At 43.6% G+C, this 14,368-nt stretch overlaps 1 protein-coding gene across 1 annotated transcript in view; it reads right to left on the reverse strand.

Annotated features, from left to right (window-relative positions):
- Positions 1-12,865, reverse strand: part of NPEPPS (aminopeptidase puromycin sensitive) — a 50,997-nt gene extending 38,132 nt beyond the window's left edge. The window contains exons 1-2 of the mRNA XM_063425190.1: positions 12,692-12,865; positions 2,131-2,215 (exon numbers count right to left, since the gene is read on the reverse strand). Of these exons, the coding sequence (XP_063281260.1) occupies positions 2,131-2,215; positions 12,692-12,814 (208 nt within the window). The 5' untranslated portion in view covers positions 12,815-12,865. The remainder of the gene's footprint in view (positions 1-2,130; positions 2,216-12,691) is intronic.
- Positions 12,866-14,368: the final 1,503 nt, after the last annotated feature.

Consider the following 14,368-nt stretch of genomic DNA (forward strand, 5'->3'; position numbering starts at 1 on the left):
TGGGTTTCAGCCCCAGCACAGAGCAGGACGCTCCACACGTGACAAAGGGAAATAGAAACTGAATTTATTCTGCAATTTTCACCTTAAACTTGAATTCATTCCAGGCTCTGCTCAGTGCAGGAGCTGCAGGAATGAATTTGGGATTAAATCTGAGTTTACCAGAGCTCTGCTCAGGGTTTAATCTGATTTAACCACGGTGCAGGGCACTGAAAGGCTCCAATAACACAGCAAAAAAACCCCACATGGCAGAAATAAATTATTTAAATATATATATATATATTTGTAGTAATAAATTACTAATATATATATATAGTAATAAATTACTAAATATATATATATATTTGTAGTAATCAATTACTAAAATATACATATATATATTTTAGTAATAAATTACTAATATATATATTTGTAGTAATAAATTACTAAAAATACATATATATATTTGTAGTAATAAATTACTAAAATATATAGATATATTTTTTTAGTAATAAATTACTAAATTACTATGTATTTATTTTTAGTATATATATTACTATATATATATTTTTATAATTACTATATATATTTTTAGTAATAAATTACTAAATATATATATATATTTGTAGTAATAAATTACTAAAATATACATATATATATATATTTTTAGTAATAAATTACTCAATATATATATATATTTGTAGTAATAAATTACTAAAATATACATATATATTCTTCTCTCTTTGCCATAACCCAACTGAAGGAATTTCTTTGCCATAAAGGAATTTCTTTGCCATAAAGGAATTTCTTTGCCATAACCTAACTGGCAGAAATCTCATTATTATAACACAACTGGCAAGAATTTCATTATTATAACACAACTGTTATAATTGTTATGGCAGAAATTTCATTATTATAACCCAACTGAAAGAATTTCTTTGCCATGAAGAAATTTCTTTGCCATAGCAAAACTGGCAGGGATTTCTTTATTATAACCAAACTGGCAGGAATTTCTTTGCCATGAAGGAATTTCTTTGCCATAACCCAACTGACAAAAATTTCTTTATTCTAGCACAACCGGCAGGGATTTCTTTGCCATGAGGGAATTTCTTTGCCATAGCAAAACTGGCAGCAATTTCTTTATTATAACACAACTGTTATAATTGTTATGGCAGAAATTTCTTTGCCACAACACAACTGGCAGGAATTTCTTTATTATAACCCAACTGAAGGAATTTATTATAGCAAAACTGGCAGGAATTTCTTTGCCATGAAGGAATTTCTTTGTCATGAAGGAATTTCTTTGCCATAACCCAACTGGCAGAAATCTCATTATTATAACACAACTGAAGGAATTCCTTTCCCATAAAGGAATTTCTTTGCCATGAAGGAATTTCTTTATTATAACTCAACTGAAGGAATTTCTTTATTATGACACAACTGAAGGAATTTCTTTGCCATAACCCAACTGGCAGAAATCTCATTATTATAACACAACTGGCAGGAATTTCATTATTATAACACAACTGAAGGAATTTCATTCCCATAAAGGAATTTTTTTGCCATAACCCAACTGAAGGAATTCCTTTGCCATGAGGGAATTTCTTTATTATAACCCAACTGAAGGAATTTCTTTATTATAACCCAACTGAAGGAATTTCTTTGCCATGAGGGAATTTCTTTATTATAACCCAACTGAAGGAATTTCTTTCCCATAAAGGAATTTCTTTATTATAACCCAACTGAAGGAATTTCTTTCCCATAAAGGAATTTCTTTATTATAACCCAACTGAAGGAATTTCTTTGCCATGAAGGAATTTCTTTGCCATGAAGGAATTTCTTTGCCATAACACAACTGAAGGAATTTTTTTGCCATAACCCAACTGGCAGGAATTCCTTTCCCATAAAGGAATTTTTTTGCCATAACCCAACTGAAGGAATTCCTTTCCCATAAAGGAATTTCCTTTCTTTTTCCACAACCCCACCAGCAGTGCCAAGACTCAGCAGGGAATCAAAACCAGGAATTCTGTGCTCCAAGGGCGGGGCTGAGCTTATCAAACCACGAGATTAATTTGTTATCAGAGCTCCTGGGCTGCTCCCAGAGGCAGGAAAAATGAAAATTTCCCAGAGAAATGAAACCAGGCCGGGTTTTACCTTCGTCTCCCTCGGGGGCGTAGGACGCGGTGATGATGTCGATGTCGGCGCAGTTCATCACGATTTGGTTGGTTGCATTTTTCACCTGGAAAAGAGAAAAATTCCATCAGCAGCAGGAAAAAAAATGGGAATTGCCAGCTGTCATCTGTGTAAAATGATGCTGCGGCTGTTTGGAGGGGAATGGGTGGTTGGGGTGGTAAAGGAGAAGGAAAGAAAACCAAAATAAGCCCCAAAAAAACCCCCCAAAAAACCCCCCAAAAAACCCCAAACCCCCCCTCCAAAAAAAACCCTGTTATTTTTAATCTCTGTAATTTTTAATTTCTGTAATTCTTAATCTCTGCAATTCTGAATCTCTGCAATTCTTAATTTCTGCAATTCTCAATCTCTGCAATTCTTAATCTCTGCAATTCTTAATCTCTGCAATTCTCAATCTCTGCAATTCTTAATCTCTGCAATTCTCAATCTCTGCAATTCTCAATCTCTGCAATTCTCAATCTCTGCAATTCTCAATCTCTGCAATTCTCAATCTCTGCAATTCTCAATCTCTGCAATTCTCAATCTCTGCAATTCTCAATCTCTGCAATTCTCAATCTCTGCAATTCTCAATCTCTGCAATTCTCAATCTCTGCAATTCTCAATCTCTGCAATTCTCAATCTCTGCAATTCTTAATCTCTGCAATTCTTAATTCCTGTAAGCCAACCAGACTTAACAAAGGCAGGAAGAAACTGCTTCCTACCCCAGACTCAGCTCATTAAAACCTCAGAAACTCCATTTTTTTAATTTTTCACCCCTGTTTTAACCTTTAAAACACCCTGGAGCCATCACTCCGGGTATCCAGGTGTGAAGTGGGAATGAGGAACCCACTGGAGCCACCTCCAGCTCTGGGATTTGGGCTCAGGAGGGACAAGGAGAGAGCCCAGAGCAGGGATGAGAGGAAAAGCTGGGAAAAGTGGGATTGTCTCTCAGGGTTCTGATTCCCTGGGATTCTCCTCGGGGTTGGTGTTCCCAGAGTTAATCAGGTTTTCAGGCTTCTCCTCGCCCTGGGTGTTTCACACCAGAGCCAGAGATGACAGGCTGAGTCCAGCAGTTCGTGTTATCGAGGCTGTTTATTCTTAATTATTTATCAGTTCTTAATGAGTTTTGCAGGGCGTCCCCAGCAGAGCAGGACTGGGCGGGTCAGAGAGCCCCTTCTGTACAGTCCCCTTTGTTGGAGTCTAGAACATTCTCCTGTCCAGTCTAGAACATTCTCCAGTCCGGTCTCAAACCCTCCTGTCCGGTCTCAAACCCTCCTGTCCGGTCTCAAACCCTCCTGTCCGGTCTCAGACCCTCCTGTCCGGTCTCAGACCCTCCTGTCCGGTCTCAGACCCTCCAGTCCGGTCTCAGACCCTCCAGTCCGGTCTAGAACATTCTCCAGTCCAGTCTCAAACCCTCCTGTCCAGTCTCCAGACCTCCAGTCCAGTCTCAAACCCTCCTGTCCAGTCTCAGACCCTCCAGTCCAGTCTAGAACATTCTCCTGTCCAGTCTCCAACCCTCCTGTCCATTCTAGAACATTCTCCTGTCCAGTCTCAAACCCTCCTGTCCAGTCTCAAACCCTCCTGTCCGGTCTAGAACATTCTCCAGTCCGGTCTCAGACCCTCCTGTCCAGTCTCAGACCCTCCTGTCCAGTCTCAGACCCTGCTGTCCAGTCTCAAACCCTCCTGTCCATTCTAGAACATTCTCCAGTCCAGTCTCAGACCCTCCTGTCCATTCTAGAACATTCTCCAGTCCAGTCTCAGACCCTCCTGTCCAGTCTAGAACATTCTCCTGTCCGGTCCCAAACCCTCCTGTCCAGTCCCAAACCCTCCTGTCCGGTCTCAGACCCTCCTGTCCAGTCTCAGACCCTCCAGTCCGGTCTAGAACATTCTCCTGTCCGGTCTCAGACCCTCCAGTCCGGTCTCAGACCCTCCAGTCCGGTCTAGAACATTCTCCTGTCCGGTCTCAGACCCTCCTGTCCGGTCTCAGACCCTCCAGTCCGGTCTCTTGTCCAGCCTGGAGAAGGTTCTGGGGTCTCCCAGTACCCGAAAGGAGCCGGGAGGGAAAATGGGAAGAATTCCCAAAGCCTGGAGTGCCAGGAGAGGGGGAAATGGGATTGAACTGCCAGAGGAGAGGCTTGGATGGGATGTAAAGGAGGAGTCCTGTCTGTGAGGGGCTGGAATTCTCTGGAATTCTCTGAAAATCTCTGGAATTCTCTGGAATTCTCTGGAATTCTTTGGAATTCTTTGGAATTCTCTGGAATTCTCCATCGAAGCACCCAGAGGAGTCCCTGGCACTGGATGGGATGTTAAGAGGGAATCCTGTCCTGTGAGGGGCTGGAATGGATTTCCCAGCAAAGATGGGGCTGGAATTCTCTGGAATTTTCCGGAATTCTCCAGAATTCTTTGGAATTCTCTGGAATTCTCTGGAATTCTCCATCGAAGCACCCTGACAAGTCCCCACCCATGGCAGGAGGGCACTTGATGGGATATTAAGAGGGAATCCTGCCCTGTGAGGGGCTGGAATGGATTTCCCAGCAAAGATGGGGCTGGAATTCTCTGGAATTCTCCGGAATTCTTTGGAATTCTCTGGAATTCTCCGGAATTCTTTGGAATTCTCTGGAATTCTCCATCGAAGCACCCAGAGGAGTCCCTGGCACTGGATGGGATATTAAGAGGGAATCCTGCCCTGTGAGGGGCTGGAATGGATTTCCCAGCAAAGCTGGGGCTGGAATTCTTTGGAATTCTCTGGAATTCTCTGGAATTCTCCATTGAAGCACCCAGAGGAGTCCCTGGCACTGGATGGGATATAAAGGAGGAATCCTGTCCTGTGAGGGGCTGGAATGGATTTCCCAGCAAAGATGGGGCTGGAATTCTCTGGAATTTTCCGGAATTCTCCAGAATTCTTTGGAATTCTCTGGAATTCTCTGGAATTCTCCATCGAAGCACCCTGACTTAGGGAGGAGGGCACTGGATGGGATTTAAGTTCCCTTCCAACCCAAATTCCACCATTCCAAACCTCTGTGCCCGCTCAGCACAGAGCAGGCTGTATAAATATATACATATATTTATATATTTATATATAAATATATACATATATTTATATATTTATATATAAATATGTAAGTATAAAATATAAAATATAAATATATAAATATAAAATATATAAATATAACCTATAAAATATATAAATATATAAATATAAAATATAAATATAAATTATAATAAGTATAATAAATAATAAGTATAATAAGTATAATAAATATAATAAGTATAATAAATATAATAAGTATAAGTATCATAAATAATATCATAAATATCATAAATATCATAAATATCATAAATATCATAAATATCATAAATATAATAAATATAATAAATATAATAAATATAATAAATATAATAAATATAATAAATTGACTTTTCAGCAAGGAAAGCTGAAAACTCCTGGCTTTTGATGAATTCAATTAATCAGAATTAATCACAATTCCACCACCTATTCTGAGCTCAGACTCAGGCACCACAAGCAGGGAAGGGAAAATTTATCCAGCAGGAAAAACCACCTGAAACCCCCCAAAAATCCCACAATTGATGGAAAAAGAGCTAAAAAAATCAATTTTTTACCTCAATTTGCCAAATTGACCCAAAGGCGCTGTGAAGCTTCTGGTGGTCAGAGCAGGAAAGGATTGGATGGAAATTAAATTTATAAATTTTTAGGAAATTAAGATTTGAACTCCAGCCCACCTAAACCACAGGATGGGATCCAAAGGGATCTCCTGGAGCTAAAATTAATTCAAGATATTTCCACTTTTGTCACGTGGGCAAAGCTAAAAGCAGCACTACAACAACAGGGGGTGGTTTTTAGCAATTTTCTCTAAAAATAGACACCGAAATTTATCCCTGTGTAAGAACTCAACCCTTCAATGAGAAAGAAATAAAGAGATTTATTAACCCCAATTTCCAAAAAGGAAAATTAACAATGCCAGGATTCAAAAATTCCCTTTGTCCCAAAGCACATCCAGGTCCAGAGGGCTCAGATTCACAGGGATGAGGGAATAAATCCCTTTTATTTATATTTATTTATATTTATTTATATTTATTTATATTTATTTATATTGATTTTTATTGATTTTTATTGATTTTTATTGATTTATACTGATTTATACTGATTTATACTGATTTATACTGATTTATCTTGATTTATACTGATTTATCTTGATTTATACTGATTTATACTGATTTATACTGATTTATACTGATTTATACTGATTTATACTGATTTATACTGATTTATACTGATTTATACTGATTTATATTGATATATATTGATTTATATTGATCTATATTGATTTATACTGATTTATCTTTATTTATATTGATTCATATTGATTCATATTGATTTATATTGATCTATATTGATTTATACTGATTTATCTTGATTTATCTTGATTTATCTTGATTTATCTTGATTTACATTCATTTACATTCATTTACATTCATTTACATTCATTTACATTCATTTACATTCATTTACATTCATTTATATTCATTTATATTGATCTATATTGATCTCTATTGATCTATATTGATCTCTATTGATCTATATTGATCTATATTCATTTATATTCATTTATTTTATTTATATTGATTTACATTGGTTTATATTCATTTATATTCATTTATATTGATCTATATTGATTTATATTGATCTATCTTGATCTATCTTGATTTATATTAATTTATATTAATTTATTTTATTTATATTTATTTATCCCTCTCTAAATCCATCCCAATTTTAGGAATTACGGGGCTGAAGGAGCCTTTTTGGAGAGGAAAAGGATAAAAAAATTCAATTTTTGAGCTGATGACAGCAGGAGAGCCCTGAGGTGCTGCCAGGCCCTTTAACCTTTCACTTCACAGGGATGAGGAAATAAATCCCTTTGATTTATATTGATTTATATTGATTTATATTGATTTATCTTGATTTATCTTGATTTATATTGATTTATATTCATTTATATTCATTTATATTTATTTATCCCTCTCTAAATCCATCCCAATTTTAGGAATTACGGGGCTGAAGGAGCCTTTTTGGAGAGGAAAAGGATAAAAAAATTCAATTTTTAAGCTGATGACAGCAGGAGAGCCCTGAGGTGCTGCCAGACCCTTTAACCTTTCACTCTTTGCTTTTTTTTTTTATTTAATTTTTTAATGAATTAAATTAATTTCAGGTGCTGGAAATGCAAATTCTACCCCACCCAGCGAGCTGCACTCCCACACCAGTGTCAAAATTAATCTTTAACCAGGCAGAATCCCTCCATACATTCCTCAGCCCAGCAAATATTGCATAATTAACCTATCAAATCAGCAGACGAGCAGTTAAATATTGCTAAATTCGCATTAAAGGCGCTGCAGAGGGGATTTGAAAGAAGCCAGGTTGGAAATTCTCCTCAGATAAAGTTGTTGGAGTGGAGTTTTCCAGGCAGGGAGGTGAATTATCCCCAAGAAAATGAAATTTATGGGCAGGGAAACACCAGGAAATTGAGAATGAGCCCTGCCCCTTGCAGGGGATCTTAAAAAAAATTGAATTTAAAAGGTTAAAAAGCTGGAGGCAGCTTTGGTTTTGCTGCTGGACAACACCAGAACCACACATCCCTTCTTTGTAGAAAAAAAATAAAAATAATAAAATAAAATAAAATAAAAGAAGTTTCACCTGGGCACTGAGTAATGCAAGTGCCCCGTGCTGGTAAAAAAAAATAAAATAAAAAAATAAAATAAAATATTAAAAAAAAAAAAAATAAAAATAAAAATAAAATAAAATAAAATAAAATAATAAAATAAAATACAATAAAATAAAATACAATAAAATAAAATAAAATACAATACAATACAATACAATACAATAAAATAAAATAAAATAAAATAAAATAAAATAAAATGTTTCACCCGGACATTGAGCAATGCAAGTGCCCCGTGCTGGTAAAAAAAAATAAGAATAATAAAATAAAATAAAATAAAATGTTTCACCCGGACATTGAGCAATGCAAGTGCCCCGTGCTGGTAAAAAAAATAAAAATAATAAAATAAAATAAAAGAAGTTTCACTGGAGAGGAATCCCCACGCCCTCAACAAATCAAATTAAATTGTTGGGACAATCCCAGGGCTGTGAGCAGGAGCCTCTGTCCCAGCTCCCTTGGGAAATAATTCATTTCTGGAGTTATTTTTTATTTTTTGGGGGGTTTTCAGCTGTGATAAATGAGAATTATCACAGAATTATTACTGCCAGTTTATGTAATTGTTACACAACTTCAAAAGTCTTCGTGTGGCCGCGAATGATATTATTAAAATTATATTTTTTTAGGAAAAATAATAGGAATTTAGGAATTTAGGAATAATAATTTTAGGAAAAATCTGAAGTAACCACTCAAAATTTTAATAGATGGGGGTTGCCAGAGCCTCCAGAACTTCTACAAGGGCTGTGAAATTAAATTTATTAAGATTAAATTTATTAGAATTTCAGGATCATTCCTTCACCCAGGGACAAACAGGTCCCACTCCTTTTTTTCCCCAGGCTTTGAAATCTTTATCTTTTGCATCACCAGAGGTTTTTTATCCTCTGAAGATTATCTGGAGTTGCCATGCAAGTGGCAACGTTTATTAAAGTTATTTATAGGTCTATATATATAATATAGACCTATAAATAATATATATAAAAATATATATAATATATATATTAATATATATATTTAATATATATTTATATATAAATATATATAAATATTTATATATTTATATATTTATATGTATAAAATATATATATAAATTTTTTTTTTTTTTTTTTTTAATTTTATTTTATTTTTTTTAGCGTTTGAAAGCTCCAAATTCTCCAGGGAGGGTTGTAAATCCTATTAGTGGAGTAAGAATGATCAAGTGTTTACTTGTAATACCTTGACTAAACACTAATTCCACTCTGCTCTTAAAAATGCCAAATATCAAAGCAAACAAGTTTTTCCAAAACTTTTTCCTGGTTTGGGGTTGGGGTTTTTTTTGGTAAAAAAGCCTCAGAATTCACCCCATGGGACAGAAATTATTAAGTGTGGATTATTGTAATTATCCAGCTGGGATGGAGCAGAGGATTATTATTATTATTATTATTATTATTATTACTATTACTATTACTATTATTACTATTATTTATTTATTTATTTTTATTATTTTTATTATTTTTATTTTTATGGCAATTATTAATAATTTGTATTAAAAAAGCAACAGCTGGATCTTCAACAGGAGCTATTCGGGAGTTTTCCCACCCAAAAATCAAAAATGTTGTGTTTTAACATAAATCCATTTTTGCCTGGATGAGTTTACAGCAGCTCAAAAGTGGAAACAGAAAATCTCTGGTGACCTCTGGTTCAACTAAAAAATGCCAACATGAACTAATTTCACCCCAAAAGCACCCAAATATTTTATTTTTCCAGACCAGCTCAATAAAAAATGCTGAAAATTATTATTTTTTGTTCATCAAGCCTGGGACAGAAAGCATCCTGTGGGTGAGCTGGTTGTTCCTCTCCCCATCAAGGTGCAGAGCAGTTTTAGTCTCATTTTTTTGGGATTTCTCTGAGTTTTGGGCACTTGGCAGCCTCAGAAAAACTCTCAAAATTGGCTCAGGCAGGTGAATTCAGCCCTGCTGCCCTTTCCCTGCTGCTCCTCCTCGGTTCAGGGTGTTAAAAGTTATCCAAAATAAAGATACATTCTTTAAATCTGCTTTAGAAACCTCGCCCTCTGCGGTTTGTTTTGGTTTTTTAGGTTTTTTTTTTTCCTTCTCCTCTCTCCTGTGGGAACTCCAGAGCAGCTCTGCTCTCCAGGATGTGAAAAAATGAGATTTTTTACAGGCTGGATCACTGCTTTTCCTCAAGCCCTCGGTGGAGGCAGGGGAGAGCAGGATTCCACATTTCCAGGTGGAGATGCTGCTCCAGGAACCCACCTGGACACCCAAAACACAGAAATAAAAACCTGCAAACCCCCAAAACACAGAAATAAAAACCTGCAAACCCCCAAAACACAGAAATAAAAACCTGCACACCCCCAAAACACAGAAATAAAAACCTGCAAACCCCCAAAACACAGAAATAAAAACCCGCAAACCCCCAAAACACAGAAATAAAAACCTGCAAAGCCCCAAAACACAGAAATAAAAACCTGCAAACCCCCAAAACACAGAAATAAAAACCTGCAAACGCCCAAAACACAGAAATAAAAACCTGCAAAGCCCCAAAACACAGAAATAAAAACCTGCAAAGCCCCAAAACACAGAAATAAAAACCCTCTGCTCCCAGCCAGGAGGAATCTCTGGGTATCCCCACACCCCAGCCAAGCTCCTGCTGCTCCTCTCTCCTCGGCACGGGCTTTAAAAAAGCTTCAAAAAGCTTCAAAAAGCTTAAAAAAAGCTTTAAAAGGTTCTGCTGCCCTTCCCCCGGGGTTATTTTTAACCTGGATGATTTCAGTGATCCCATTTACAGCCCCACAGCCTCGGTGCCAGGACAGGAATAGGAGGGATTAAAGCAGAAGGGATGGGGAATTTCTCAAATTTCACCCCAAAAAGGCAGCAGCAGGGTGGAATCAAATCCCTGAGGCAGGATCAAACTTATTTTGATTTAAGTTTTTTAATATCGTGTGTGGTTGGGTTCCTGCAGGTCCCCAAAGTCACAAGGTTCCTCATCAGCCTTGGGAAGAACTCGCCCTCCTCTCTACCTGTGCTTCACATCCTGCAGGTTTTACTGCCTCTTTGCATTTATTACCTGCTTTAAAACCAGGTTTAACCACCCCTTGATCACAGCCAGGCTTAGATCGGTTCGCATCTCAAGACTTCAAAATAAAAAAAAAAATCTCCCTCAAATATTGTTGTAAGCTCTCTGTGCGACCATCTAATTTTCAGAGAATAAAACAACAAAAAAAACCAAAAAGCAAAACAAGAAAAAAACAGAGTTATCCCTTAATAATTCTGTACCTATTGCAAATCACAAGGGAAGAAGAAAAAAAAAAAAAAAAAAAAAAAAAAGACGTGAAAGCAAATTCGGGAAATCTTGGCAGAGCAGCCAATGAGAATGACTGAGAGAGACTTGAAGGATTTCGCAGAACTGGTTCCGGCTCTGAAGCACGAGCACGGCGAGGAGGATTTTTCTCGCCTTGCAGAAAAAACCGCGGCGTTTGGGTTCCGCAAACCTTTAAACCTTTAAACCTTTAAACCTTTAAACCTTTTCTCCCCGGCGCTCATCCCCGGCCTCTCTCCATGTCACCGAGGCCTACCCTCAGCCAGCCGCACACCCAGCGGGGACTTCTCCTTTCATCGCTTATTCGGCTTTTTCCAGCAAAATGCCCATTCTTACTACACCCATCCATCCCCAGAGCACAGAGCAGCGCAGGACGGGGGGGCTCCCCGAGGGGTCCCGGGGGTCCGGGCCGGGCACATCCCGGGGATCGCGGAGGCTCCGGGGGGCTCCGGGCCGGGCACATCCCGGGGATCCGGGCCGGGCACATCCCGGGGATCCCGGAGGCTCCGGGGGGCTCCGGGCCGGGCACATCCCGGGGATCCCGGAGGCTCCGGGGGGCTCCGGGCCGGGCACATCCCGGGGATCCCGGCCGGGCACATCCCGGGGATCCGGGCCGGGCACATCCCGGGGGGATCCGGGCCGGGCACATCCCGGGGATCCCGGAGGCTCCGGAGGGATCCGGGCAGGGCACATCCCGGGGATCCGGGCCGGGCACATCCCGGGGATCCGGGCCGGGCACATCCCGGGGATCCCGGAGGCTCCGGGGGGATCCCGAAGGCTCCGGGGGGATCCGGGCCGGGCACATCCCGGGGATCCCGGAGGCTCCGGGGGGATCCGGGCCGGGCACATCCCGAGGATCCCGGAGGCTCCGGGGGGATCCGGGCCGGGCACATCCCGGGGATCCCGGCCGGGCACATCCCGGGGATCCCGGAGGCTCCGGGAATCCGGGCCGGGCACATCCCGAGGATCTGGGCCGGGCACATCCCGGGGATCCCGGAGGCTCCGGGGCTGTCCCGCATCCCGGCCCGGCCCGGCCCGGCCGGAGCCGCCCGCGGGGGCCGCGGCGGGGCTGGGCGGAGCCCCCCAGCACCCCGAGCCGGGATGGGTGTAGGGGGTCCCGGAGGGGTTTCGGGGGGTTTGGAAGGGGGTTGTAGATCCAATCCTGAATGGAAACGCAGCGAGGAGACGCGGGGGGAGCCCCCAGGGGCCTCCCTGCACCTGCCCGGGCGGGCCCCGGGGCTGAGCGCGGGGGGATCGCGGCCAGCGGGGCCCCTCAGGGCACGGCTGGGGAGGGGGCCAGGGGTCCCCTGAGGGGGAAAGGGGGTCCCTGAGGGCGAGAGGGGGGGTGGGGAGGGGATTGAGGGGTCCCTGAGGGACACTGAGGGTCCCCTCGGGGGCCGCAGGCTGGCGGGACCCCTGGAGGCGGAGCGGGAGGAGGAGGATGAGGAAGGGGAGGATGAGGAGGAAGAAGCGTGTGTATGTGGGGGGGGCAGCCCTACCTGCACGGCGGCCTCCAGCTTTCCCTCGAAGGTGAAGTCGATGAGGTCCGGCTTGAGGCAGAGCCCATAGTTGAGGGGGGACACGTCGGCGGGCAGCCGCTCGAACGGCCGCTTCTCCGGCATGGCGGGAGCGCGGGGGGTGCGGGGCTGCGCCCCCCCCGGCGGGGCGGCGGCGGCGAACGGGGGGGGCGGGGAGGGGAGGGGGGGCGCGGGAAGGGCGACGCGGCGGCTCCGCACGGACACACCGAGAAGGGAGGGAGGGAGCAGCGGCGGGAGCGGAGGAGGAGGAGGAGGATGAGGAGGAGGAGGATGAGGAGGAGGAAGATGAGGAGGAGGAGGGAGGGGCGGGGGCGCGCGCGCGCTCCCGGCTGGAGGCGGCCCCGGTTGGGGGAGAGGAGAGCGGAGAGGGAGGGAGGGGGAAGGGAGGGAGGGAGAGAGAGAGAGAGAGAGGGAGGGAGGCACGAGGGACGGCGCGTGCGCGTGCGCGCGGCGGCGCCACGCGGCCGCGCACGTAGCGCGCGCGGGGGGCGGGAAGGGGGGGGGGAGAGGGAAAGGCGGCGGGAGGGGGTTGCGTAAGCGGAGGAGAGGAGTGCGCATGCGCAAGGACACGCCCCGCGCGGACATGCCCCCTCTCCTGAGACACGCCCCCTTCTCCCTGAGACACGCCCCCTTCTTCCTGAGACACGCCCCCTTCTCCCCTGAGACACGCCCCCCTCCCGCGGGGCTGAGGGACGGGGCTGCCCCGGTAACGGGGATCGCGGGGAGCCCGGGAATGGGGATCGCGGGGAGCCCGGGAATGGGGATCGCGGGGAGCCCGGGAATGGGGATCGCGGGGAGCCCGGGAATGGGGATCCCGGTGAGCCCCGGTAATGGGGGATCCCGGTGAGCCCGGGAATGGGGATCCCGCTGTGTCTGTTAACAGGGATCCCCGTGTGCCCTGGTAGTGGTTGATCCCGATGTGTCTATTAGCGGGGATCCCGATTTGCCCCGGTAATGGGGATCCTGGTGTGTCCGGTAATGAGGATTTCGGTGAGCCCCGGTAATGGGGGATCCCGGTGTGTCTGTTAATGGGGATCCATCCCAGTGTGCCCAGTAATGGGGGATCCTGGTGAGCCCGGTAATGGGGATCCCGGTAATGAGGATCCCGGTGTGCCCGGTAATGGGGATCCCAGTGTGTCTGTTAATGGGGATCCCGGTGTGCCCTGGTACTGGGGATCCCGGTGTGCCCGGTAATGGGGGATCCCAGTGTGCCCCGGTAACGGGGATCGCGGTGAGCCAGTAATGGGGATCCCGGTGAGCCCCGTAATGGGGATCCTGGTGTGCCCCGGTAACAGGGATCCCAGTGAGTCCTGGTAATGGGGATCCCGATGTGTCTGGTAATGGGAATCCCAGTGTGTCTGTTAATGGGGATCCATCCCAGTGTGCCCAGTAATGAAGGATCCCGGTGACCCTGGTAATGGGGATCCCAGTGTGCCCTGGTAATGGGGATCCCGGTGTGCCCAGTAATGGGGATCCCAGTGTGTCCCAGTAATGGGGATCTCGGTGACCCTGGTAACGGGGATCGCGGTGAGCCCGGGAATGGGGAGCCTGGTGTGTATGTTAATGGGGATCCTGGTGTGTCCTGGTAATGGGGATCCGGTGAGCCCGGTAATGAAGGATCTCAGTGTGTCTGGTAAT

This window comes from Prinia subflava, unplaced genomic scaffold (genome assembly GCF_021018805.1).
Source record: "Prinia subflava isolate CZ2003 ecotype Zambia unplaced genomic scaffold, Cam_Psub_1.2 scaffold_58_NEW, whole genome shotgun sequence".
NCBI lineage: Eukaryota > Metazoa > Chordata > Aves > Passeriformes > Cisticolidae > Prinia > Prinia subflava.